Raw genomic sequence first — 26,275 nt, forward strand, 5'->3', positions numbered from 1 at the left:
GTTTATTTTTACCAGGTTCTTTGCAAACTCCTAAAACTAATTCTGTAGCTTTCCAGATTTTATTTCATTTTCCAGAAGAAGAGAGAGATTCTGAAGAGTACATCTGATGCTGATGCTGTTATGCAAGTGCATAGCCAAAAAATTTTTTTAAGATTGCTACTCCACATAATATACAGGCATAGTTCCATTAAAACAGTGGTTTTAAAATCAAAACCCACAATGCCATCACAAGGCTTATCCTATTCAGGCTTTTCAGAATAAGAAATATTTGAATTTCAAAGATTTGAATTTTGGGGCTTCTCAACAAGCTCAAAAAAATATCTTCAGTAACCAAAATTTATCTGACCGTGAGTAATCTTGTTTACCTGTTTGACATATATTGACACATGAAAAATGACACCAAGCAGGTAAGAAGGAGTAACGTTCTTTTAACAAGAACCACTTATATGTTGGAGTTCATTGGACATTCAACAGTATACAAATTCAATTGATAGTAAGTGTTTGAAGATGAAATTCTATTGGTCTTGGCAAATGGAAATGCAAAAATGAGCATTCACAGTAATAATCTTCATATTTTTTAGCCAAAACTTTATGAAATTAAATACTTAAACTGTAATATCTTATTTCTAAAAGATATTATCATTTTATAAAAACATTTCCTGCTATTTTTCTTTAGCTGATAAATAATTTACACTCTTGGATGAACATATCTGTCTTAGAGTCTTCAGCTATGCTGAACCCTGGAGCTTTCCAAGAAACGCTCGTTAATTTCTGCTCTAAGTAAACAGTAAGTAATGATCCCTCCTGATTTATTTATTTCTTAAAATAATTTACAAAAAGAATATGCGATTGTTGGAAAGCACTGATGCGATATGTATGTGCATGTGCACATATCCATTGTTTCTTGTTCACATAATTCACACAAATTGGCCCTTTTTACTTGATGTTTAATAACTTCAGCCTAGTTCTTTTAGGTTCTCTCTAGTACTACGTCTCTGAGCACAATCAACTGTAATTCCACTTTAGAGGTCATTTTAATATCATTTGTATTAGTTTTCTGTTCAAGTGAGTCACTCTCTAAAATCTCATGTTAGATATATAGGAGTTTTTAAGTTACATAGAAATAATTAGGAAAGATTTATTGCAGATGACTTCTGGATGGGCTCTTACCCTGTCTGTATTGCTGCAGTGGTGCATTATATGACACATCTGTTACCAGCTCATTTGTTTTCTTTGATTATCTCTCCGGGAAATGAACTATGTGTGGAAAGAGTATGTTGTTTTGTCTGCGTGCTAGTTATGGACTGCTGTGAATTTAAACTAGTGTAAGCAAGATAAAGAATATCCCACAGTGGAATGGGAGATGAGAAATCTGCAATTGTCTTGTTCCTCCAGGAGTTTGTGCTCAGCTAAGAGTGTCCATAATGAACTATTTCCTTCTGTTCCTTCTGTAAAGTTCTGTTGCTTTTAAGAAATGTCTCCCTCTGCCACAGTCTGGAGCAGGGAGATAGAGGTGAAATATTTATCACTGTGCTTAGACTCTGGGTCTAGACCTAAAGCTTCTTAAGCCTCTTGAGGAGACCTGGAAACAGAAGAGAGGAATCAAGATCTTGTCTTTGATTCAGATTCCTGTTCCCTTTGCCCACCAGAGAGGGGCACTGCTTAGTCTATCAGAGGTACCCAGAGATTCTCACAGGTATCTGGTGTTCCTTGTGAACAGACTGAGCTCAGAAAAAGAAAATTCATGTCAAAATTTTCAGTTATTTATTTCTCTGCAGCTTGAGATTTTTGGTTTGGAACCAAATCCAGTAGGAAGTCTTAAGAGCAAGAATCAAGGTTAACATACAGATGAGGGGAAAAGTACCATTCAAAATCTTCCTTATGGGCTAAATGTTTTGTGTTCCCTATGAAATTATATTCTGAAGTGGTTAGGTTGATTTGGAAAACCAGAATTTTAGAAATCTAATTTTACTTTGATTCACAAAGATAGGGAAAGTGGTAGGGTAGGCTAATTAAAATGTTCCTAGAGAATATTAATTCTTATCAATAGTCTAATGAAGCATCTTCTGCAACAGCTGCTGTCCCTCAGAAAACATGGCTGCAAATAGAGAAGTGGCTGTACAGGCTGCTGGCATGAGAGCCAGGTGTTTACTAAAACCTTGAACAGTCTGACTGTGTGTGATCATTGTATTAAAACTGGAATAGAGCTAAAATTTCATTATTGCTATATAATATCAAGTAATGTATTAATACTGCATGTCTGGCCTATTTCATTAACCTCCCTTGAGTGCAACATAGGTAGTATTTCTTATGAGTACCATTTGTAGGGATGCACTCTGAGAGATTGTAATTTCACAAGTATTTATTCCAGTTGTAGTGCTTGGCTAGAGCAGTTCCTACCTTTCTGTTTCTCCCTGTCTTGGGATGGCTGTGCAAGTACAAGGATTTATCTGGGTTAAAAATGAATTTTTTTGGGGTGTGTTCTGGGTTGCCAATAATTTGATCCCCAGTTCAGTTCATGGCAAAATATTTGAGGCAATTGGAATGGAGAGGTGACTATATCAGAGATGAATAGGCAAGTATTAATGTGATGGTGGTAGAAAGAAATATTCATGTATCTATACTGCCAGTAGTAATATACAACTCTACAGCAAGCCTTCTTCTAATTTAATTTCTCTTTATTTTTATGCAGTCCCTCCTGTACAAAGGGCAGGAATCTTCTTGTTCCTGGCACCATTTAAAGACTTTATCCTGTTTGCTTAAAGACGAGTTTAGCTCCTACTTTGCATGTTCCTGCTTAATCTGCAGCATAAACTGTAATGCTGTGCCATAGCTGTAAGGGGTTGGAGACTCGTGAGTAGGAGGTAGCACCCCCTAACTCAAGATGCATCCTTGTTCATAGAGGGTCTTTTGTTGGCTTCCATCCCTGGGGTACAAGATGCTTTACTTCCCAGGAGGCAAAGACTGTCTGGATTGTTGCCAATTCTTTTGATTTTCTGGAAGTTGTTTTCTGTCTTTCTCTTCCAGGAAGGCAGTAAATTCTTCTGGAAGTTCTTTGGGCCAAGTTTTCACTGCACAGCTAGTAAATAGTGACCTGAAGTGACAGAAGCATGTGGCAGCATTTTGGAATCAACAGTTGACTCTAAGTCTTCTGAAGGGTGTGATTTTGCAATATTTGTGGAAAAGGAAGGTTCTAGTATACTTTATTTGTGAATATGGGATTAAGCACTGGTATTCATTGGTTCACATCTCACACAGTTTAAAACCAGTATACACGGAGTGGTTCTGAGCTGATGCAGAAGAGCTGCCCGTGAAAATCCAGCATAATTAACAACTTGTGACTTAATTTTTTTTCCCACTTGGTATTCATAGAAGCACAGTTATGGAGGATCACTGGCTCCAAGATGGATACCAAATGCACTTTTTTCCCCCCAGGTAAACATGTTGGGTTACGTTCCTTTATGCTGAACCTGTTGGGAAGAATGTTTCTTTACCAGAGGGTAACACTGACTGTGTGCCAATGCCTTCCTGCGTCAATTACGTAGAACTCTTACAATGTGCCACAGTGAATCCATTCCTACACTTGGTGTCTCAGGAGTTTATCTGCTGCATGGGAAATCTATGAAGCACATTAAATATCCCTGTTGTGAACCAACCCTCCACCCCACCCCCCTGCCAGTTTGAAAATTCTTAGCCTACAGGCACAAATATTAATTAAATCTGCTATTTCTTTTATACTGCTCATTATGATCCTGTTTTATGCCTTGTCAGTATGCATCTATTCTCAAAAAACATGGTTTATAATTTGTAGATTTTTACATGGTACTTTAAGTTTTTTGAGGGGCTTTTTTCCGGATTTTATTAATTTTGTTCTTGTCCTCTTGGTTTGTTGGTTTGGTTGTTTTTTGGGGCTTTTTTAGTTGTTGATTTTTGTTGTTGTTGCTGTTGCTGTGGTTTTTTGGTGGTTTTGGTGTTTTGGTTTGGCTTTTTTTTTTTTTTTTTTTTTTTTTTTTTTTTTTTTTTTTTTAAGAGGACTCTTCTAATCAAGTGTTTAAACAGACACACCTTTGAACATTTGAATGAGACAGTGCCGGGCAACACAAATACATTTCCTTTACTGCCTTTTTTCAGCAGACTGTGCAGTCAGAGTGCTCTTTTCTTTAGACTCCAGATGAACTTTTTTGTGCCTTATTTATCAGTAATAGGGCTTCTGAGAGGTTTTGATAAAAATCCATCACTACGGGCTGATGAGTCCAAATCTGCTTTCCTTCAGCTGACACTGAATAACTGTTACCAACTTTCCATGAGCTATTTTATTTACAAATAATGTGGAGTAGCTTGTGTTGGGGGATGACTGAAATTATTTACTAATGGGATGTCAGAAGTAGTTCACTATAACACTGATGAGCTGTTTTCCCCCTTCTGAACAATTTGCCATCCTCTTGGACCCTCAGAGTCTTGGCTTTCGAGTCTCTGAGCAGCTCCCTAATACTTCATGTTTAATCAGAGTAGGACTATATTTAAATGTGTTTGTAGATGTTTTAATTTACACTCAGAATTACCCTTATTTTGTGTATCTGTAAGACAATAATATTAAGATTTTTTCCCCTCTTTTCTTGAATTTCCAAGTTCATCCCTCTTCTTCAGTCCCTATTTTGATTGTCTATCTCTGCAAAAATTCAGCCTAAAAATGCTTAAAAAATTAGGTTGATTCCATGCTTAGCACAAACAGTTAGGAGGTGACTAATTTCTCTGAGTATCTCTGAAATTCCTTATTTAATTGTTCTGATTAAGTTAAATTACTTTCTGTCATCTTTATATTTTGCTGCATCATTGCTTTCTTGGCCTGTCAGATCATTAATAAATATATTTAGGATAATGAAAGTTAGAATGCTGTGTCCTCTTGACAAGGTTCCACCACATTGTTGCTTCCTATTTTCTGTCTCTTGTTCAGTTGTTTAGAAGTTTGCCTTTTACCATCAGGGTGCAACATCGGTTCTGTGTGATCTACTTTGGTTGTGTTGATACTGTGGTCACTGCATGACTTCCTCTCATCCTGGTAACTCTCCTCTTGGCAGCCATGTAGCCAAGGGAGAAAATAAACATATATGAGCTGTAGAAGCGAGTAACAGGAGCCCATAACCTTCTGGATATCATCAAAAGTGGGCAACACTATTTGGGTAACAATCAGGGGATATTTGCTGCACTGAGGCTCCTACACCTAGCACAGCTCTTCTGCCTCTGAGGATAGGAGACTTCAGCCTGAAAGAAATCTTCTTGATCTGATCCAAACTGTGTTCAAGGATCAGTATGGTGATGCTATTCATAAATAGTCTCCTAGACTATGTCTGAACCGTGTGAAGTGGTTCTGTTTCCTTATCCAAGCCAAAGTTTTATTCTCATCCATAAGGAGTTTGTCAAGTTTGCATTTCATATGCATGTGAAAGAAAACAGAAAAACAAAATAAATCAAAATGTCTCTGAAATAAGAAAGATGAAAACTATCACTTTTTTTACAAGTTAGAAAAAACATCAAATTATAATTCCAGGGGAACCTTTTTGAATTTTAAGTTACATATTTTTCTTCTAATCTTTAATTTCTGCTATTGCACTTCTTAGAAAGTATTACAGTGATATTTTTTAATGCACTGGGATTCCATGCAATTTTCCAGTACTATCAAAGGATGATAAACAGAATTTGTAGGTCCGGTCATTTTGGATGAGCTTGTACACTGTTCCAAAATTTTCCAGATGTCTCCACCAGAGTTGTGTAAATAATTAGTTTCTCTGTTTCATGGCAGATAGAAACAGTAAAAATAAATTTTCTCCCTTCATACAAAATTAAATTTTTGAAACTTTCTGCTAGACAATAAGCTTTTTATGAGAAATAATTTTTTTTTTATGTGGGAGGGTAGACTTCAATAAAATTTCAAATATTTCAGGCACCTGTTTAAAATAAAAAGACAATTTTAGGGAAAAGAGTCCTATATTTCCAGAAGTTTAGATACTTTTTTCAATGTTGAGTAGGAATAGGTGCCTGATAGAGTGCTGAAAACTAAGATGAGGTGTTGAGAAGGAGGCTGTGTTTCCAGATAGAAACCAGCTTCTTTTAACTTGTTTGTTTTAATTTTGTGAAATCTGACGTTACCCAGAGCATTTTAAACATGTCAGCTGTCACTTTCCAATGTAAAACGCTGTGTCAGAGTGCTCCCAAGCAGCTCTAGGCTCAGCATGTATATCTCAGCAGGCAGTATGGGAGCTTGAGTCAAGGTCACTGTTCTCCTGAGGGTGCCATGGGTTTGTTACCCATTGAAGGAGAGTGCAAGAAAAGGGGCCTGAAACAACGATGTATTTTCTGGAAACATGCTGCTTGATAACTTATTAGGTCTCCCCAGACAAGAAGATTAATACAAATTGCCAGCTGCATTCCACTGTCTTGCTTTCCCTGTAAAGTACTCCTGTGCTCTGTCTTATGATGACACTCCCACACAGCTGCTGAAACAGTCTTCTTGTTGTAGTGGTTAAAGGAAATTGCGGCAATTAATTTTGCTGTCTTTCTTCTCTTTGATGTATCCTCACAATTTCTTGTACAATTTTTTGGAGATTGGGTTATATTCAAAACCAGTCATGTAGGGGTGAAAGGAATAGGAGGAAAGAAACAATTGGGATTTCATTTTTATGTGCTTGTGTTTCTCTTTTGATGTAGGTACCAGGCAATGTAATGGATGCTAAAGTACACATATATATAGTTTCTATTACTCACATATAAGTGCAATAGGCAGAAATCATACTTCAAAAGTGAACAATCTGAAGGAAAAAAAAATTGATGCAGGTGCATTAGTCAAGCTAGTTTTATATCCTAGTGACTAAAAAGAATGACCAGACCATGAACTCTGAAGTTATGCCTCATTTCTTGGGTACAGCACACTATGTTCTGAGAAATTTCTATTTGCAGTCTTGAAGCAGTTTTAATCTTCTAGTTCACTACAAACTTGACAGTTTCCCCCTCTTTTCCTTGGGTTGCAAAACAATCATCATTTCTGCTAATTCCAGATGCTGCTGCAATGAATGCTAATGGGTTCAGTGGGGAGCACAGTAGTGAGAGAGACTATGGAGAAAAAAGCTTAGTGCCTCATTCACCAGATTTTATGAATGAAGAAGGGGAAATCTTAGCTGTCCCAGTTCCATCAGGTGAAAATTTTTGCCATCAAAAATTGTTAAATTAAAATGTGACACTTCTAAAGCTTCCAGACATGGAATATATAGATATTCCATATAAAGATTTAAAGTCAAACATTTAATTGTAACATTTAACATCTTTAATTCTTAAAGAATTAAACAGAATATTGTAAATCAAAGTATAAAACCAGTATTTTAGGGTCAGTCAGAAAGAATGGGGTTAATCCTTTATTTCAGCCTGAATAACTAATATTAGTTTAGAAGAATGGCTGAAGCTGGCCATTGGTTGTGTTATCTTGCAAATCTAATTTTATATATTTTTAAAATGTTCTTGATTTTGTTATGATAACCTTTTAGTCTTTCATATAGCTCTTATAATTAAAGGAACAAAAAGGATAAAAAAATGGAGATATTTTTACACCCTAACATTTGTGGAAAAAATGAGGTGCAGAGCAGTAGAAATGAGCTGCTTGTGGTACAATAGCTCTCCAGACTCCCTTTAACCTAGTTTTGTTCATTTGCCATCCCTGTCCTGTCCCGTCTGTGACCATTTGACCATATGACATATCTGCATTGCCTTTATCCACCCTGGGGTTTTCCAGAGCCTCTTCCTTGAGCAAGGTCTGTCTCCTGGTGCTGCAGTGAAGGCTGGGCATGCGGTGCTGCCTAAGCCAGCTCCAGCCAGCTCTATGTGAAGCACTCCTTGGCTTGCTGCTCTCACTGACACTGTTAGGGCACTGCCTCATCCAAAGTGCCTTTCCCAAACAGAGTGCTGGTAAAAGCAGTAAGAGGTTGTAGTAAAAGCATGTAGGTGCACTCTGCAAAGGAGGAAAAACAACTGGGTAGTCTTTGATCTTTGATTTTAAAATTATCCTCCAGTAATTGTGTATTGAATCAACCATTTGAAAACTTGCAGGGGCATTCTGGGGTCATTTAAAAACCTCTGAAAGATTCTAACCTCGGTCTGTCTCCTTTCCCCCCTTGCTCCAGATTATATGTTTACTTGAAAACTGTGGTTGCTTAAAGAGGTTGTTCCAAGAGTGATTGCTTAATGAGACCTTTTGCCTTGAATGATTTTTTTTGACAGCCACAAAACCATCACTTCCATTTGGTTTAGGTTGTGATTGGAGCATAGCCTGGTACTTTAGTAAGAAGGTCAAACAAATGCTGAAAACCTCACACTGTCTTGGATGCAACTAAACAGACAAAAAGAAAATCCAAGTCATGCTGGATATGACCTCAGATCTCAGGGCAAATTTACACAAAGTGTAAACTCTCCAAGGTGGTTGGTGCTCCCTAACTGCCCATGGGTCACTTTCATGCTCCTCCTTCTTGACAGGTTATTTTGTCAATGGTCTGAACAATTAAACCAGCTGAAGAGACCATCACAGTGGCAGCCCTAGTTGGGTGGGGAAGGGGAGGAGGGGAAAAAAATGAAGTAGAGAGGACAGCTTGTATTTATGAGTCTGTCTTTTGAGTTCATAAAAGTCAGTTAAGAATGCATAATCAGCACCAGAAATTATTTTAGCCGCATCTGCTTTTGATGGAAAACATTTTGCGTAGTTGTGACCTTTTAAAAAAAAAAAGACAAATCCCCAAAAAACCCTCCAAACTACTTGTGACTGGTCTGAGTACCAATATAGGCTTAATATAATGTAACTAAATGTTGCAGAGACCATAAATAAAAGATGTATTACCTCCTACCATTATTTTAGTCAGCAGCTGATAAATTCTGTGTAGCGTCTTTCTTCACCTGTCCAGGGAAAAATTCAGAGGACAACCTTCAAAGAAAAGCCTTCACATGCAGCTGATGGGCTGCTCCTACACTCAGAATCACAGGGAACAGCTGCTGTTCCATTCTCAATAAGCAGACAGTGTTCTGTGTCTTTTATTTGCAAGCCTGAAGTTCCTGAGAAATGGCACAGCTCTCACTGGTAAAAGAACCAAAAAGTAACATCTTACTGTTGTCAAAGTGTACCCTGAGTCTCAGACATCTGGATTATAGTCCAGGAAGGAATTAACATTAACATGCTTTAAATAACTGTTATATAGTGCTGCAAAAATTTTCCATGTAATATAAACATCACTTTTTATTGATTAGTTGAAAAGCTTGTTTTCTATACAGAAAATATATGTATATCTCCCTTCTTGCTTTACAATACAAGTATGATAAGCTTTCACTTGCAAACTGGCAGGCAGCCTTCACTAAAAATAATCTTACACAGTAGTTGTTTTTACAGTTATTATTAGAGAGATTTATTTTTATTTTAACAACTTTTACAACTGCATAAAACTTAAGGGACACTTAAGCCTAAAATTTGTTTTGTACAGGTTGTTACCTTGCCTAGATTTGTGAGACTGATTAAAGTTAATACTTGGGTACTTCCCTGCATCCAGCTTTTCTGCTCACATTCTAAACAATTTTTCCCCCAAATCTAACTTCGTAAAGCTTTTTTTCCTTTTTCTCTATGAGAAAAGTTCAGTTGCTTCTGGGTTTTATCTTTTCTGATTTGCAAGAAGTGGAAATTTTACTTCGGCTCAAGGAGTTTTCAACTCAAAGAATTTTGTGGTTGAAAGGATGACAGAGTGTCCTGAGACACCTCTGTCCTAATCCTGCCTCCTCCTGGATAAGGCACTTAACCTCCCTGTGTTCTATCTATAAAATGCATTTAATAATACTTAATGGTTTTACTGCCCTTTGAAAATGTAAAGTGCTATGTGAGTGCCAATTACTTTTGTTATGTTCCCTGATGGAAGGCCTCAACATATCTGTGTTAAATGGTTACTGCTAATGCACTTTCTGGAATAATCTTTGGTTAACAAAGTGAAACCGTTGCAGAAAACTCCCTGTGTGTAAGTCAAGGCTGACACAGTGACAGGTATGAGACAGTCAGGACTCAACAGCACTCAGCTTCACTGGGTACGTTTGTGTCCTGACTCAGGGATGAGCTTGAACCACAACCCTACACAGCTTCTCTCCTCTCCAAGGAGGAAGTCTTGAGCTTTGGACACACAGCCTGACCATCCACCATAGGACTGATCTTCAGGCAGTCAGATAAATCCTACAGAATAATTTGCTTGTGCTGCTGTTCAGAGAGAACTTGCTGTCTCCAAAACTCACAGGAGCACTTCACATCTAAGGGAGACTCCCATGCTTAGTGTCCCTGGGCAGAACATGGTCCATCTCCCTAGGAGCATTGCCAGCCAAGCTGGTTTTGGAGAATGGAGAATTCTCAGGTTTCTCTCAGGCAAGGCATCAGTATTTAATAAAAATGTGGCAAGGGTTTGTAAGGAGAAAAGATTGCATGTCTGACCAGTGGCAATTGTCTGTCACTACCTCTGAAGTGTTTCCATGGCTCTAAATTCTAATTGTTCTTGATGCAAAGTATTGCTTTGGGTATGAAAAATTCTACTTGCCTAACTTCTTTACAAGATTCCTCTGCCATAGAAAACTGGAAATAGGACACTATTTAATAGATCTGATGTAGGCAGGGTGCACTTGGTCATTTTTTAGGCTGGAGTGTACCTGAGGAGGGAAAGACAGGTTCCTGTTCTGAACAAGGAATTGCTACTTGAACCAGGAATGGCCTCAGGAACTTTTTAGACTTCTTGTTCTGAAAAGATATGGTCTGGACAGCTCTGAAAAAGCATGTAATTTTTGTGCAAGCACAAAGCATTGAGTGAAGTCATGATAACTTTACACATTCTTGAAAAGGAGCTGAAAAGGTTCTCATTTACGTGAGAAATTAATTTCAAAACCATCACAGTGCAACTTCTAATTGGAGGCAGAGCAGACCAGCTCCTAGAAATGAGATCTGAAATAATAGTGACAAATGTGACAACCCTGCAACATCCTGCTCCAGGGCCTGTGTCAGGTAGGGAATTTGGCTGGATGGTCTACCTGCCAAACTGTTAGGCAGCTTTCCTAAGGCCAGCTCAGGGAGGATGGAAATCTCCACTGGAAGTGAAGAGCAAAAGCTTGCTTGATCTTGACTTTCAGTATGAATACAGACTCTGAAAACGGGGCCTCATCTTCCTTCTGACTCTGAGGGATTTTGTCCAAAACCCCAAACACTCGTAACCGATGTTAAGTTAATACCTCTAAATTGTAATTTTTATTTTTTCGGAAAGACTTTTAAGACCATTACATCTGAAAATGGAAAAATGAGAAGTACAATTTTCAAAAGGAATTAGCAGTAATTACGACTAGATGCTGTTCTCTTTGATCTCAAGAAATTTAATTTCTGATAGGCTATTCAGACTCAGACGAGACAGTGTGTAAGTTTGGATTGGTGTGCTGCTATACTATAATTATGCACGCAGATAAATATAGAAAATTGTGAAAGAGCAGAAAAAGTAGTTAGAGACTCTTACAACTGTGCCACTTGCTCTGTATTTGCCTTTCAGATTTCCTCCCAGGAGCTCAGTAAATTGTAGTTAATTTTTTTTCTGACCACATTTACAGAAACAAAAGCGGTATAATTAAAAAAAAAATTAAATAACAAGACTACTCTTCTAGCAAAATATTTGGATAGAAAATGTTGAGGTTTAGAGATCTTTCATCTTTGGTCTTCAAAATAAGTCTTGGTTTAAAACACTGATGTTGTGTAAACAATTAAACCAATATGTCCATGTCATACTGTAAGAGCCCTTAGGAGGGAGAACTTAATCAAAGTGTCCTATAATTTTGGTTTGAAGATCTGTGGAAAGGATTAGGAATGAGTAGCATTATAGAAATAGCTGTGTGAATACTGAAGCTCAAAGAAAACAGTGTTTGTGGTTGTCTGATTCCCTTGGCCTCGGAATTTGTCTTGCTCTTCTGTTGTTGTGTACAGACAGGGCTATAGTCGAGGTGTGGGTTTTAGCCACCTCTTTACTAAGAAGTCTCAGGGCTCAGCCTTAAAGGTTGAAGAGGCTGAGTTATCCACGCAATTTCAGAACAGAATGCCATCTTAGGTGCTAGATAAATGCATACGTGCAGTCTCACCACACTGTTTAGAGTGGAGAGGCTGGGTACCAAGCTCATGGCATTAAAACAGACACAGATTTCACCACTTGATCAAAAAGGGATGACTGAGGTATTGGTCCTTCAGAATGCTTTAGGTTAGGAGAACTGATGTTTTTCCTCACTATGGCTATATTTTTGAGAACAGAACTTGCCACAGGAATTATTTTGCTGTTTTTGCCTTTCATCTACTTCGGTATTTTTCTCTACACAAGCCTCTCTTTATTTCGTTGCTTCATTGAATGGTTGCTAGCAATTAGGTTGCAGCACCCACGACTACTTTCCTAGTGTCATTGCCAACCCAATTAGTGTTCTGTTCCAAATGTGATCTGCTACATGACTGTCTCATGACTGAAGTACTGTATTGAATTGTAAAACTAGCCTTTTTCACTAGTTGTTGCCTCTTTTCAAAAAACTACATTAAGACAGAAAAAAACCAGTGGTCTGCCTGGAAACATTTAAGACACAAAATTTAAGTGTTCTGATATTCCACAACTTTTTTGGTAGAGTTTAGCATCCTGTTTTTTGCCATAGGAGGTATTATAAAAATTTCTGTTGCTATTAAGTTAATGACATAGTAGATGAGCTGGCAGGACATTTAAAACTTTATTGCTCAACATATTCATAAATTTTCTGGGAAAAAATGGTATGAACAATAGGGATAAGAATTACAGATATTATTAAGTTGAATAATATGATGAAGATAAGGGTAGACTGAAACAGTCTGCAGTCCTTGTCTTACTGTCTCTAAAAGGATATAGCTGAACAGGAAAATGCTCCAAGAAGGACAGCATTGTTTCAAAGGTGAATGGAATAACTTTCATCTAAGGAGTGAGCTGAATATACTTAAAATATTTGGAGAAAAGAAGTGAGAGGATGACCTAGAGAATGATGGAATCTTACAATATGATAATTAGATGTGTCAAGTTATAGTCAGAGAGAGATGTTTGCTTATTTCAGAACAACAGGAGGTTGTGATTTACCTAGTGTTAAATGACAGTACGAAAGCTCTTGCTGGAGACTACGGCTTTAGAGTATATTAAACATATCTGAAGTACATATTAAATGCCAAGTCGGTCAGAAAGCACCTGGAGAAACTTGGAGGGAGTAATGTTAAGGGATGTCAATCACAAAAAAGACCATTTCCAGCTCTGCAAGTCTGAGCTGCACACCTATGGAACACGAGGAAACTTCCTGTAAAGCATACTTTTTCTCCTGTATTTTTTGCCATAAAGAGCTGATATCAATTTGTGTCAATGGGATACTTTGATAGATGGAGGTTTGCTATTGTTCTTAAAACTATTTATTGCTTTTACTTTACTTTTCTTCAAAGCATCTGAAGACAGACTCATTCTTTATGACACAATGTTTATTTTCTTGGAAAAATTCATCAAGGTACACATCATGGTAATTAGGAGATATAGTATAAATGTATAGGTTGGATTAGAGTTAGATGGCATGTAAAAAGAAGGGTTCCTTTATAATTTTTTTTCATGTTTACTTAACTGATTTTGAGCAGTCTGGACACCCTGTAGTTGTGTCTTATTAGCAGAAACTGCAAAATTATGATAATGATCCTCAAATGTTACTACGTGCCCAGTTGAGGACTTCCTGTTGAAGGATTGAATTGGCAATGACACTGGATATTGGGTCTCAGAGAATGGTAATTGCTGTGGAAATTGTTTCTCATAAAATGAGTAGCTACTTATTTGGTCACAAATCACTAAGGTAAGTCATGAATTTATTAGTTTCAAAATGATTGGTAAAATTTGACACACATATATAGATATACATGTGTTGGTAGTGGTTATTTCAGGGAACTGAAGGGTGCATAATGTGTGCTACATTAGCAATAAATGAAAATCATCTGGGCATTATTATGCAGTTCCTTACTGCAATCAGACAACTTAATGTATAAACCACTCTTCTCAAGGGTATATGCTTTATGAAATACTATTTCCAGTAGTCCTTGTGTTGCCCAAACTCCCAGGCTACAAATATATTTGCTTATTTGTTTTGTAAGTAGTTACTGCCTTCCTTTTTTTTAAGGTTGGTGGTATCATGCAATTTTTGATTCCCAAACCTAATGTTATGCTCGTCAAAACAGGGTTTTTAATAGCTTTTGCTCCATGGACCCACTCCTGCTTTGGAGTGTCTTATGGTCTGAAAGAGAGAGATTCATGTCTTATTGTTAAACATGCAGCACATATTTCCTAGCACTGCTTTCCTAGAAAGGACAACAGTTTAGTGTGAGCATTACAGTTTTGTGTTCCACACACAAGTTTATTTCCCCCTTTCTTCTAGCTGATTAGGCTGAAGATCATTCTGGATTTTCAGAAGTTCAGATTTCCATATTCCTACAAGAATTTGTGGTACATTCATTATGTTTGTTTACAATTACTCGGATGTGCTGTTAATTTATCTGTATTTGAAAAAAAGAAGAACAGTCTAGGCATGGCTTTTATTCTCCAAGCATCTTTCTCCTGCCAAACATAGGATACATGTTAGATAGGATGTACTAGTGGCAATCTAGGTTTTGGATATTGATTGATATACAATCATGAAATTCGTCATTCTCGTATATGGAGTGAGATGTAGGTTATATCCAAACTGCAATTAATTAATTTAACAGCAATGAAGTGAATGTCTGTCTTCTTACATAAAGCACAGTAATCAAAACTTTAGAATTAAAATATAGTCTGAATAATTTTATAAACGTTCCAGCATTAAAAGAGTACTGAAATTTGAGAATTATATACGCATCTACACATAATTTCAGCAACACTAAAGTGCAATATCCTCTACATGATGAACTGACTAATGAATTATTCATAATTTAATTTAACCTTCTGTTATATTATTCTGAGTTAACTTTCTTGAACAAGAGTATTGTCTTAAAAAAACATTAGATCTTGATTAATGCTGCAAATTCAAGGAAATTTAATGTGATGCTTAGGTAATAACTACTCTTGTTGTTAACAATGCTCCCTAATTTGTAGTCTGACTTGATGCCAGTCTAGCTGTCAGCATGGGCTTCTCTCCGTTATGCCATTATCTTTTGTAATGCTATTCTCTTTTTCTTTGGATATTTATCCACTGCAGTCCTTCAACCCCTCTAGACTAGCTTCACAAAAAGCTTAACTAAATTCCTCTTGCTCCTCACCAGAGGGCAACTTTTTCAATGCTTTATTATTTTGATTATTCTCTACCATTCTGTCTAGCTTCTCATCCCACTTGCAGGATGGTTATCAGATTCAGGTAACACCAAGGTAATTCAATTTTCTTATGCTCTCAGAGTTTCCCTGCCTTTTAATAAAGTTCATTGTCTTCATTAGATGTTTCCCACATCTGAACTATGACTTTCTGTCTTTTCCATGTCATCATTAAAAGTTGTCTATGGTAAAGAAGTAAACTATATGTCCTTCCTTTAGAAATACTTCATTTCAGTTCATTACTCTTTTGGCATACTGAAATACGAAATTTAGAATATTTTCATTCAGTTAATGTGTTTCATGGTTTTATAGTGTCACTTATTTTACAGAACTTTGTTTCATCAAATCTATTATTTTATGGAATCATCAAATGGGTTGGGTTGCAAGGGACCGTAGAGATCACCTAGTTCCTCCAAGTTCTCATGGGTAGGGACAACTTCCATTAGACCAGGTTATTCCAAATCCCTTCCACCCTGCCATTGAACACTTCCAGGAATGGGGATCCACAGCTTCTCTGGGGAAGATGTTTAGTTTTATCTAAACAAACTATCTAGTTTTATCAACAGCAAGATAGTAAATTTACAATGTCACTTAAAAAGCCATCAAGGCAATTATTATGTATTGTCATTTTAAGGCAATATTTAATAATAAATACTTAATAATAAATCTGGTGTTTATTACTTGTTCTCCATATACAGACATTTTCTTTCTGCCAGTTTTTTGCTTGAGTGCTGTAACCAATGCTTTGTAGTTAAGAATGTTGCTCTTTTAAGTTTCAGCTCTATTGTTCAACCTACTTGGTGACTCAGGCAAGTGCCATTTCATCAGTCTTTGAAGTCTGAAAATATATTTTTGTGCTTGGTAATAAAGGAAAGGTACAGGAAAAAGGCATTATTTATTTCCTCTATTGTTACCACATCCATAAAAACAGCAGGCACTGCAACTGCCTAAATTCTAATGATTGATAGGTGGGTTTTATTTCAAAATATCTCAAAGCTGTTTCCTTTTTTTGGATTATTTCTTACAAATAGATTTATTAGCTCTCTCAGATATTTTCATTAAATATAATTATATCAACAACTCTTTTACCAAACTTAACAGCATTTTCTAAGTTATTGTGAACTGTATTTTGTTTATTCTCTACCTCTTTCTTATTTGAAAAATATATTTCTTAGTGCATCATTTAACTTTAAAAATATGTGTCTTTTTTGTTCCTTTTTCTCAATGTAATACTCAAGTGTATGTCAGGTGTATTCCTCAAAACTGACTCAGTATATACCTTCAGAGTGGACACAACACAGAAGGAAAATCCCTGCCAGTTTAGGGCTGGTAACACAGTTTATCATGTTTTCTGTATTCTGAAAATTGGTATAAATCATTGCAATTACCCACCAAAATTATTCCAAGGATTCAATAATGGGTTTAACTTGTAACACTGAGTGAAAGATAAATAAGATCTATTTTAAGGCAACTTCTGCATATTTTATTTTAGGAAGTTCTCATTCTAATTTTAAAGAATAACTTATGCAAGATCTAATAAATTGTGCTACGAAACTTCCACTTTGGTTATATCTTTGGATTGAAGAATAACATTCAAGAAAGCGAGAATTCAAAACAGATAATAATTCAATCTCTTGCATGAAATACACACAGGGAGGACCTGTGTTCATGTCTTAAAAAGTACTTACTTACTCTCTGTTCTTTAGTCCAGTGGGAATAAAACCAGGTGTTTCATTGATGAATATTGATTGTGCAAAGGTCAGAATTTGCTCTGTAGTTTATTTGAAATGCACTGTTGGTCTCTCTTCCACACAGGTACCACACTTGCAGTACGGTGAATTGTCCATGAGTCTGTAAAACAGCATTCCACCAAGAGAATTGTTCTGGGGTTAGCTGTTTAGAGCTGTCACTTCATTTTGTAGCAGGCATTTTTCCATTCTGTCTCATATCCCAGGCAGTGTGGTGCTGAAGCAGACAGATGCCCCTTTCTGCAGCGTGCACCTGGATTCCCAGGCCCCTGGCAACAGGCGGGGGGATGGAGATGCTGTCCAGGCTCTTGCCCTGATTTTTGGGAAGAGTACAGCCAGAACAAAAACAGCAGGCTAGAAAGTTCTGACTGCTCTGACTGACACCAGGAACCATGGTGGACAAAATTCAGCCCAAATTATAGAGAACAAATGTTTGTTTTATTGCTCTTTTTGGTTATCCAGCTCTACAGCACTTTTAGACCTAGTTCTCTGAATAATGTTGTTCCACTTAAAAAACTGGAGTGTTTTTACTGTCTCCTATTTATTCTTTCAGGGTTTGTGGACTTAACACTCCATGATCAGGTCCATCTACTGGAATGTGCCTGGTTAGAGATACTGATGATCGGCTTAGTCTGGCGCTCCATGGAACACCCAGGAAAGCTTTTGTTTGCACCTAACCTGTTACTGGACAGGTCAGTCTGCATGTTGCTGTGAATTATTTAAGTTAATTCATTTCTCCTGCAATCAGATTAATTTTTAGCATGACATCATCTCACTGATACAATTTGACAATACTTTGTATGTCAGGCAGGCTTATAGTAGGTGAAACTGGAAAATGAACTCTAAAAAACCTAGAAATGCTCAGGAATTTGATCCTGGTCATTTACTGCACAAGGAACATGTCTGAGATTCATCTGCTGCTTGAAGTATCTTCTTTCAAAGGCAGCAGTAAATTTCTCTTACAGTCTGTACTGTGTGTTGCAGATGTAATTTAAATTAAAACTGAGCATTATTCATTTAATTCAGATAGTTATTTTTGCTTATTTACAATCCTTGTAGTTTTTCTTGGTTAGAATGGGTTTATCCAAGCAGCCAGACAAAATTTTGGAAGAAAATCCTCATAGAATCTCAAATGCAGTCTTCTTTACAGAGAATATATTAAGTTTGGGGCTTTTTTTCCTCATGAAAACTGGAGAAAAATATGACAAACACGACAAACACACACTTGCTTCCTTCACTAAGACTTTTTTTAGCCAGTCTTGCTAATATGCTAAGTATTTCTGAGAGAAAAAGAATGAATTTGTGCCATATTAGAACATCCTGGGTTTTAGCTGGCAGTCTTCATGTTAAAAGCAGGAAAACTGAGAATTTAAAATCTATTTTCCACTATCTTAATGTAAACCCAAGCTCTCTTTTTCCTAGCCACAGGAAAAAATTAATGAAAAATTTCAATTGAATTATCAGAAAAAAATTGCTTAGGATAGAGTCATCTTAGCTATTGGTAGTCCTCCCAGTTGAAGGTGACTGGCCACATAGCAGAGTTGGCAGGGGAGAGGTGCTGTGTGCACAGCACAGTGGGCAGAGTTTGGCATCTTGGTCTGAACTGCAAGTAGCAGAAGAGCCAAGCTGAGATGGAGTATACAGAGAGGCAGCTGAGAGCTGGGCAAGCTCCTGACCTCATCACGTAGCTGCCAGGGCAGAGAGATGGCAGCAGAAAGTCCAGGGCAGTGCCTTCAGCTACTGCAGCCACCAGCTGTGTAAATTAATCAAAATTCTCATTAGCAGAAAAATTTGTTATGATCAACGTGCTCTGTTGACTGTGGGGTACTGAGTTTCCATGGCTGCATTCATGCAGTGTTAATCCTTTGATTCCCTGCCCTCTATTTGCAAACACCCCCCAGGATTTACTTTTAGCATTTTAGTAAACTACAAATGATAATACCTAACAGGATAAAACATAATATTTCACCATAATAGAGAAATATTTATAGCCTTAGGAAAAACTCAATTCCACTTATGTAAGCCAAATGATCTGTGAAACTAGATAAGTATAAAATACATTCTCATTTTAGGTACAGAAAGTATCTGCTTGTCTAAATGTAAGTATAGTCTTCACAAAAAGTCACAACAGTTTTAAAATAATTTTTAAATTTTGGTCTTCCTCAACTTAAAATTCCCATGGCTCCCAGTAAAGTGGAATTTGAGCAGTTGATGTACACAGTTTTAAGTGAACTGTTGGATTAAAGAAAACAATTGCATGCAACTAGAACCACACATTACTTCAGGGCTCTTTGTTTTCTGAGTTTCAATTAAGATTGCAAAAATGTATATCTATTACATCTTCTAATTTTCAAATAATAAGAAACATCTTTCTAGGTCATCATATACTTGCCTACTCCATTTGCTAGGGATATTTGCAGAAAGTAAAATAATAAATTACTTGACTCTGGGAAACACTGATATGCTAATCAATTAAATAACTCATAATTTACTAGTTAATTAGTGCAAACAATATTTTGATGTGTTAATTTGATTTAGGCAAATTGGCTTTTGAGAATGTTATAGAGAAAAATATGTTGTTTGTCAAGTTTGAGAGGGCAGGACAAACACTGATTCAAAGTCTATTTCACTCAATGAATTCCTTCCATTGCATCAGGTATTCATAGAAACATAAAATCGTTTGGGTTGGAAGGGTCCTTAAAGATCATTAGTTCCACCCCCCCTTCCATGGGCAGGATCATCTTACACTAGACCACGTTGCTCAGAGGTCCATCCAACACTCCTGTATTTACTGTAAATTCTATACTGTTAATAGAGAGCTTTACCACAGTTTGTGTATGCCTCTAGATCTCTGTGATCATTCTTTTGCAGACATCCTCTCTGATTTGAACTTTCATTCCAGCATTCAGGCTTATCCGGATTCTAACAGATTCTTTCTGTCAAGGATCTTTGATATAGGTAGTCATTTGTATACATCTGTTCCTAAAGCTTAGGTCACACCAAATTCTGTTATACAACTCTTTTTGCCTTTTGGCTAGATAGATACAGTCTTCTCTTGTTAACATCTATCTGAAATGTGACAAAAATAACCTTTCAGCTTTACTGTTTTTTGAAAAAAATGTGATCTTTCTTCTCCCAACTCGCTCCTACTACTTGGGTCATATTACACATATGCTTGCCTTGTCTCTGAAGATCTTGTAGAAACTGTGTTTTCTAATCCTATGAGAGTCAACCAGTTACATCTTCAAATAAATACTTTTTTAACTTTCCTTTTCAGCAATTCACACTTGGGAAGACTCCTTGAAAATATCTGTAAAGCAGACCTTAGTTATTAATCCTACTTTCCTTTTTAAAATTTTTCTTTGCAAAAAAAAAAATATAATTGCAGAACAATTAAGTTGACAATTTGTGTAGACTGCTGTCTTCTATATGGATTAATATAATCCCATTATCTCTTTTTGTTGCCAGTCTGCATTGTAATTAGACAGTGCATTCTGTGAGGTAACGCACCCTATCTTATTCTGTTACTGCATTACCCAAACAGTTGAGTCTTGGTTCAAAATCAGGAATTTTAACACTCTGCAAGTTACATAAGACTGGTAGATTTGTACAGTGTACAACTGCTGTTATTAAAATGCTCAAATGACAATAATTATAGATTAGAAAAATAGGCTCAATCAAGAAATACAGTGGCACACTCAGAGTGCTTGCAATTAAATGTACAGTACCTAATAAAATCCAATAATAAATTCAAGTCCTTTGTATTCTGTTTTTGAAAATTAGTATATTCTGTAAGGCAAATTTAGAAGTTAAGACTGAGGTTTCTAGTAGGACAAACCAGATGTTTCCTGTCTGGAGGGTTCCCAAGAAACTAGGCTTTAAAAATGTCATTAGACCAGGGCTGAAATTTGTCAGGACTGACAGTAGACTGTTTATAATTTTGAACAAAATGTAGTGTTTCTTCAGGAATAAGAAAGTAATATTTTACTATATTTTTGAAGGATTTGTTGCATTCAGATATCATGCTGATGCCAGGTTACTCAAAGGCTTGAAACGTAATTGTAAAGAAATGCGTGATAGGAATAGCTGGATTGCTGAATCTCACTTGAAACATTCTCTGCATCAGCAAAATGGGAAATGCAGTGCTGCATTTTAAAAAGGAAGCCTGGTGACCACAGTAAAGAAACTGATGGGATGCAATCTAAAGAAGAGAATTGGCTGAAGTTGAATGGATATGACATGGTGATAGAGTCACAGTGCATTTTGTAAGAGGAAGCCGTGAATACATTGAAGTCCTTTAAGAAATTAACAACCAAGTAGATGACAGACTTGTCAAATTTCCAAAAGGTGTTAAACAAATGTCAAGTGTTATGCAGACCAATGTGATGGAACGTACATAGAATAATAATTCTGATCTTCCTAAACAGCATTCTGAGTTGATCATTCCATCTCACTGTTACCAGCAAATAGTTCCATAGGACCAGCAGTTCTTTGATTGCCAGTAGTCAGAGTGCAGCTTTCCTCCCCCCTGAGAATCTTTACAACAGGAAATAGAAATAATACAGGTCATTGCTATTCCTCTGTTTAATTCTATGTTTCATCTGTGCTTAGAAAACTATGCCTTTCTGATTTTCTTTATCTTGACAGTAATATTGAAAGGATAGGGAGGTACCCAGAGGTGTCGCAAATAGAGACACGAGTTTTGCTCCAAAGACTAACTAAATTGACTGAATTCTCTGCCTGTGATTCTCATTAGAAGAATGGGAACAAAGTAAAGATGGTAGGAGGTATACAGTCATGAGCATGCTGAGAAGATGTGTAGTAATCCACAAGGTATTATCTTTTCCAGCTCAGAACTAGAGGTAGTCACTTGAAACCAGCAGATCCAAATGCCCGTGTGTTTAGCCCACAGATAAATATACCTTTGATTTGAGACAGTATGGCTATCTTAATATTATTTTCTATGGTTATTTTCTTATAATGATTGTAAAAAATCTGTAATAGCAAAAAAATCTGCCTAGGGACTTACAAAATTTCAGTTTAATGTGATGCCTTAAGCTTTAGTCAGTGTTTTTTAGTCAGTATTTACGTGTTTCTATCAGTTTTTTCCCTTCTTTTTATGGAGAAAGCTACTCTGCTTGTCAGGGTTCATTTTAATTTGGAAACTTACTCATTTCCACTTTCAGTGCTTGATGAAGATTTTTTGTTCTCTCTAAATAGAAGGATTTTCTTTTTACTGACTTTTGTACTGAGCAATGGCAGGAGACTGTGGACCTCTAAACCAGCAACTAACACAAAGAGCAAAAAACCTTACATCATTCACTGTGTGACAGGGTAGCTGAATAATTTACTGCTTTCATGGCTCTTTTCCTGAACTATTCTCTCTATATCTGAAAAGAATTCTAATATTCTCTGTCCAGATGTTTTGTTAGACATAAAATTAGATACAATAGAAGAGCATCAATACGAAATCTGTTTTTCTAGTCCCTCAACCTGTAAAATGTTCCAGATGTCTGAGGACACCACACTTCTCTGTCACTCGAGTAAATGCACAACACTTCATGGGAAATTGTGGATGCATTAATTACCATTGATTTTTTAGAAAAATTGAAGCAAAGTGATCCCAAGTGCTTGATTCAGGATGCTTCCTTAGTGACCATCTGACTCCGTTTTTTTCAAAAGGGAAAAATCCATAGGCAACAAGTATATTCTAAATTCCCCTTCAAAATGGATTTGAAAAGCAATTGTACATTTACTTTTCATCACATCTTTAATAGCAATAGATTCCATCCAGAAAACCCAGCTCAAAAAATCATCTTGTCATTAGGCTACTTACTTGACAGAGCTGAATGGATTAACTTGTAGAGAGTTAAGGAGTCTCTTGAAATATATAAAGTTCTTTTTCATCTTTCACTGTATGGTTGAATTTTGAGATGTACTATTATACTGCAGACCCTGTAGAGTGAAAAAACCCGCAAACTATTTCAAGAGACAGAATTATAAAACTTAAAAAGAATGAAAAATTACGGTCTCTCCATTGTGAATCAGTCTTTACTGTCTCTTTGAGGAAAATTCAAACACTACTCAATTCTATAACTCAAACAACTTAAATGCAAAATTAGGAAGATCTTTCCAGAATCTGAGGAAGTGCTGGGTAATGCTCGAAGTTATGAATTCTTAAAAAAAGATAAAAGAAGAAAGTGCCCTCTCATTATGATCTTCACTTCTTCAGAGTTTTCAGCTGAATGATCCCCTGGGGGGGTTTTAGGCACAGAAAAGAAGTTTTCAATGAAAATGAAATAATTCTGGGTTCAAGATAGTCCCTACACAAATTATGAGATTACTTGTTCGTCTAGTAACCCTGACCTTGGAAGCTCAGGCCCCAGTTCTATGTCACATTGTACTGTGATGCTGTTAATTCCAAAATCAAACTTTCTTTGCATTTCTGATATGGAGAGAATTTTGGAATGTTTTTTGCTTTATGGTGACTCAGCCTTAATATAAATTAAACTGAAAAAGACCCTCCTGTAAATCAGAATTACTTTTCTTCAGCCAATTATTTTAGCTTTATTATTCCCAAATGGAGAGCCTTCATAATAATTTTCTAATCTGAATGTCTTAAATGTGACCAAACAATAATTAGTTTTTTTAGAATTATTATAGCAGCATTTCAGGGATTTTTTTCCTACCTAGCATATTCATGGACCCATTTCACGTTATATTTTATGATGAAGGTACCTTTTAAAGGTACTTAGTAGCTAATTTGGTTTCAGACCTGATTGACCACTGCTCAGATGTAGAGTCCTACTCTTACTCTATTTGCCTAGGTGGATGATCCTCTGGTCCTCCAGTCAGAAAAGAGAAAAGACAGTTTGTTGGCTACTTGGCTCTTAGGGCAAGTGTCAAGCATGTGGGAGCCCAGGCAGTCCAGTCCATGGGGGATGCTGAGGAGAAAGGTTTTGAGGCAGAAGGGTCAGATCCTCAGGGCAACAACTGGTTGCATAGCTGGTGTCAACAGCAGGGATTCAACTTTTTTATCACTGAACCTGCTGTGAGGATCAAGGACATCTAGGAAGAGATGAAATCCATACCATAAAGTGGGGCAAAATCATGATTTCCACAGACTGGCCAACCTGATGAGTCAGGGTGGTGTGGACAGGAAAGACATAATAACAAAACCTATTTGTAGGAAACCTCCCTAATTATGTGCATGCACATAAATACAGAATTACCTCCAGGACACCATGGTAGGGGAATCTCCACAAACTTTCTGAGAATTCAGCAGAACTGGGTGCCCTCTGAGCCAGCAATTCTCCCCTCCCAGACTGGCTTAGGAAAAGCTGTAGCAGCATCTAGAAGTAGGTGATGCTCTCTTGCTGCTTAGACACGCTGTGGCAAATCTGGAGTGCTGTGTCCAGTTCTGAGCTACTCTGTATACAGACACGTATATACTGGACTGTGGCCAGTGATAGGCTGCAAAGAATGGACTGAAATCACTCTCATACAAGTAGAATCTGAGAAGACTCAGATCTGATACATATCTGATGGAGGGGGGAAGTAAAGAAGGCAGTGGAAGATTCTTCTCAGTGGCAGGACAAGAGGTTTTGGAGTCTCAGTCCTTGGAATACTGAAAACCCAACAACATATAGGCCTGAGGAGGGCCACCGAACTATATGATTTCCAGACAATTCATGCAATATCAGCAGCTCTGGTAATCTGTGACTAGCTCTAGGTGAAAATAACTTTGAAATAGATATTTGTTTCTTTTATTTTTTGGTAAATATGCTACTTCATATTTATGGCAGATATTTTTCAGTGTTAACTTTTAAATTTTAGATTGATTTTATAACTTTTGAATCTGTTTTAGCCAGCAATTGACCCAAATCTTTGTTCTTCAGCTTATATTGAATAAGAAACAATGGGCACTTAACAGTACACTCTGGAAGAGCAGATTGTAATACCAGCCATTGACTGTAGTCTATGAAGTTCCCCAGGGTGCATTAATTAAAAGCCAGTATTCAGAGAGAAATGGGATGAGCAAAAGATGTTGCTATCTCTGAAGGCTTATGAACAAGTCAATTAAAAAATCCCCTTATCCCCATACCAAAAACCACACAAAAAACCCCAAAACAGAACTGTAGAACAAGCCCTGTATATAGTTATTTGTCCCTTTCCAAAGCCCACACCTTCATGACCACCTACCAGTTGTGGTTGATTTGTGTGAAGGTGCAAAATTGATTACTATGAAAAAAACAACATTTTTTCCAAAACAAAATGATATTTAACCTCCTGGATACTGACAGAACAATAAGAATTTATCTTTATCAGCAGGACTTGCATCTGACACTGTGATTTACTTTACACTTGGTAGTTTCTGCTTTTCTCTTTGACTCCTGTTCTTTTCAGATTGCTATTTTGTTCTACAGCTTTGAGGTTAATTTTTTCAGATTTTAGTTTTTTTCCTGCTTACTTTTCCCCTAACCTTCTCCACAATCCCTTGGTATTACTGGTTAAATGCAAGATGGTCTGAAGAAAAATTTCTCTGCTGATAACAATTTTCTCACCTTTTAATGACTGATCAAGCACTGCATTGAGAAAAGGTAGAATCCTCTGTTAGTTAAGTAGTCCTATAATGCCTGTCCAGCAGTATTTAAGGCCTCCCAGCAGATGTTCTTGATTTAGTCTTAAATCCTTGCAGATGGAGCTTTCCTAACATCCCACTTCCATAACCTGTTTTAGTGCATTGATGTCACACAGGAGTAGAAAGCTTCTACTGATGTATATTAATACACCCAATTTATATAGAATACATTAATGTACATAATGATCATCTATTGTTTGGAAGTCTCTGTACAGACTTACTGTTCTCCTCCTGTGTCAGAGCACAGGATTTGAGTTAAATCTGTGAATGCCCTCCTTTCTAACCCGGGATATGAATGTTGTCCTTGCATCTTTTGTCTCCTCCATTTCCTAACCTACCTTTAGGCTTAGGAACACATCTTGTGCCAAGCCTTATTTAGAGGCTTCATCATCAAGTTACTAAGTCGACTTTTGAAGCTGATATTCCCTCTCCTAGCCTGGTGCATCCCATCTGTTCTTGGCAGTCCCTTTTCATCAAATGAAGTACCATGG

At 36.9% G+C, this 26,275-nt stretch overlaps 1 protein-coding gene across 1 annotated transcript in view; it reads left to right on the plus strand.

The window, feature by feature from the left end:
- ESR1 (estrogen receptor 1) overlaps positions 1–26,275 on the plus strand; it is a 158,848-nt gene that overhangs the window by 119,801 nt on the left and 12,772 nt on the right. Inside the window, 1 exon segment of the mRNA XM_066315490.1 lies at positions 17,697–17,835. Coding sequence (XP_066171587.1) covers positions 17,697–17,835 — 139 coding nt within the window.

Source organism: Sylvia atricapilla, chromosome 3 (assembly GCF_009819655.1).
Source record: "Sylvia atricapilla isolate bSylAtr1 chromosome 3, bSylAtr1.pri, whole genome shotgun sequence".
Classification (NCBI taxonomy): domain Eukaryota; kingdom Metazoa; phylum Chordata; class Aves; order Passeriformes; family Sylviidae; genus Sylvia; species Sylvia atricapilla.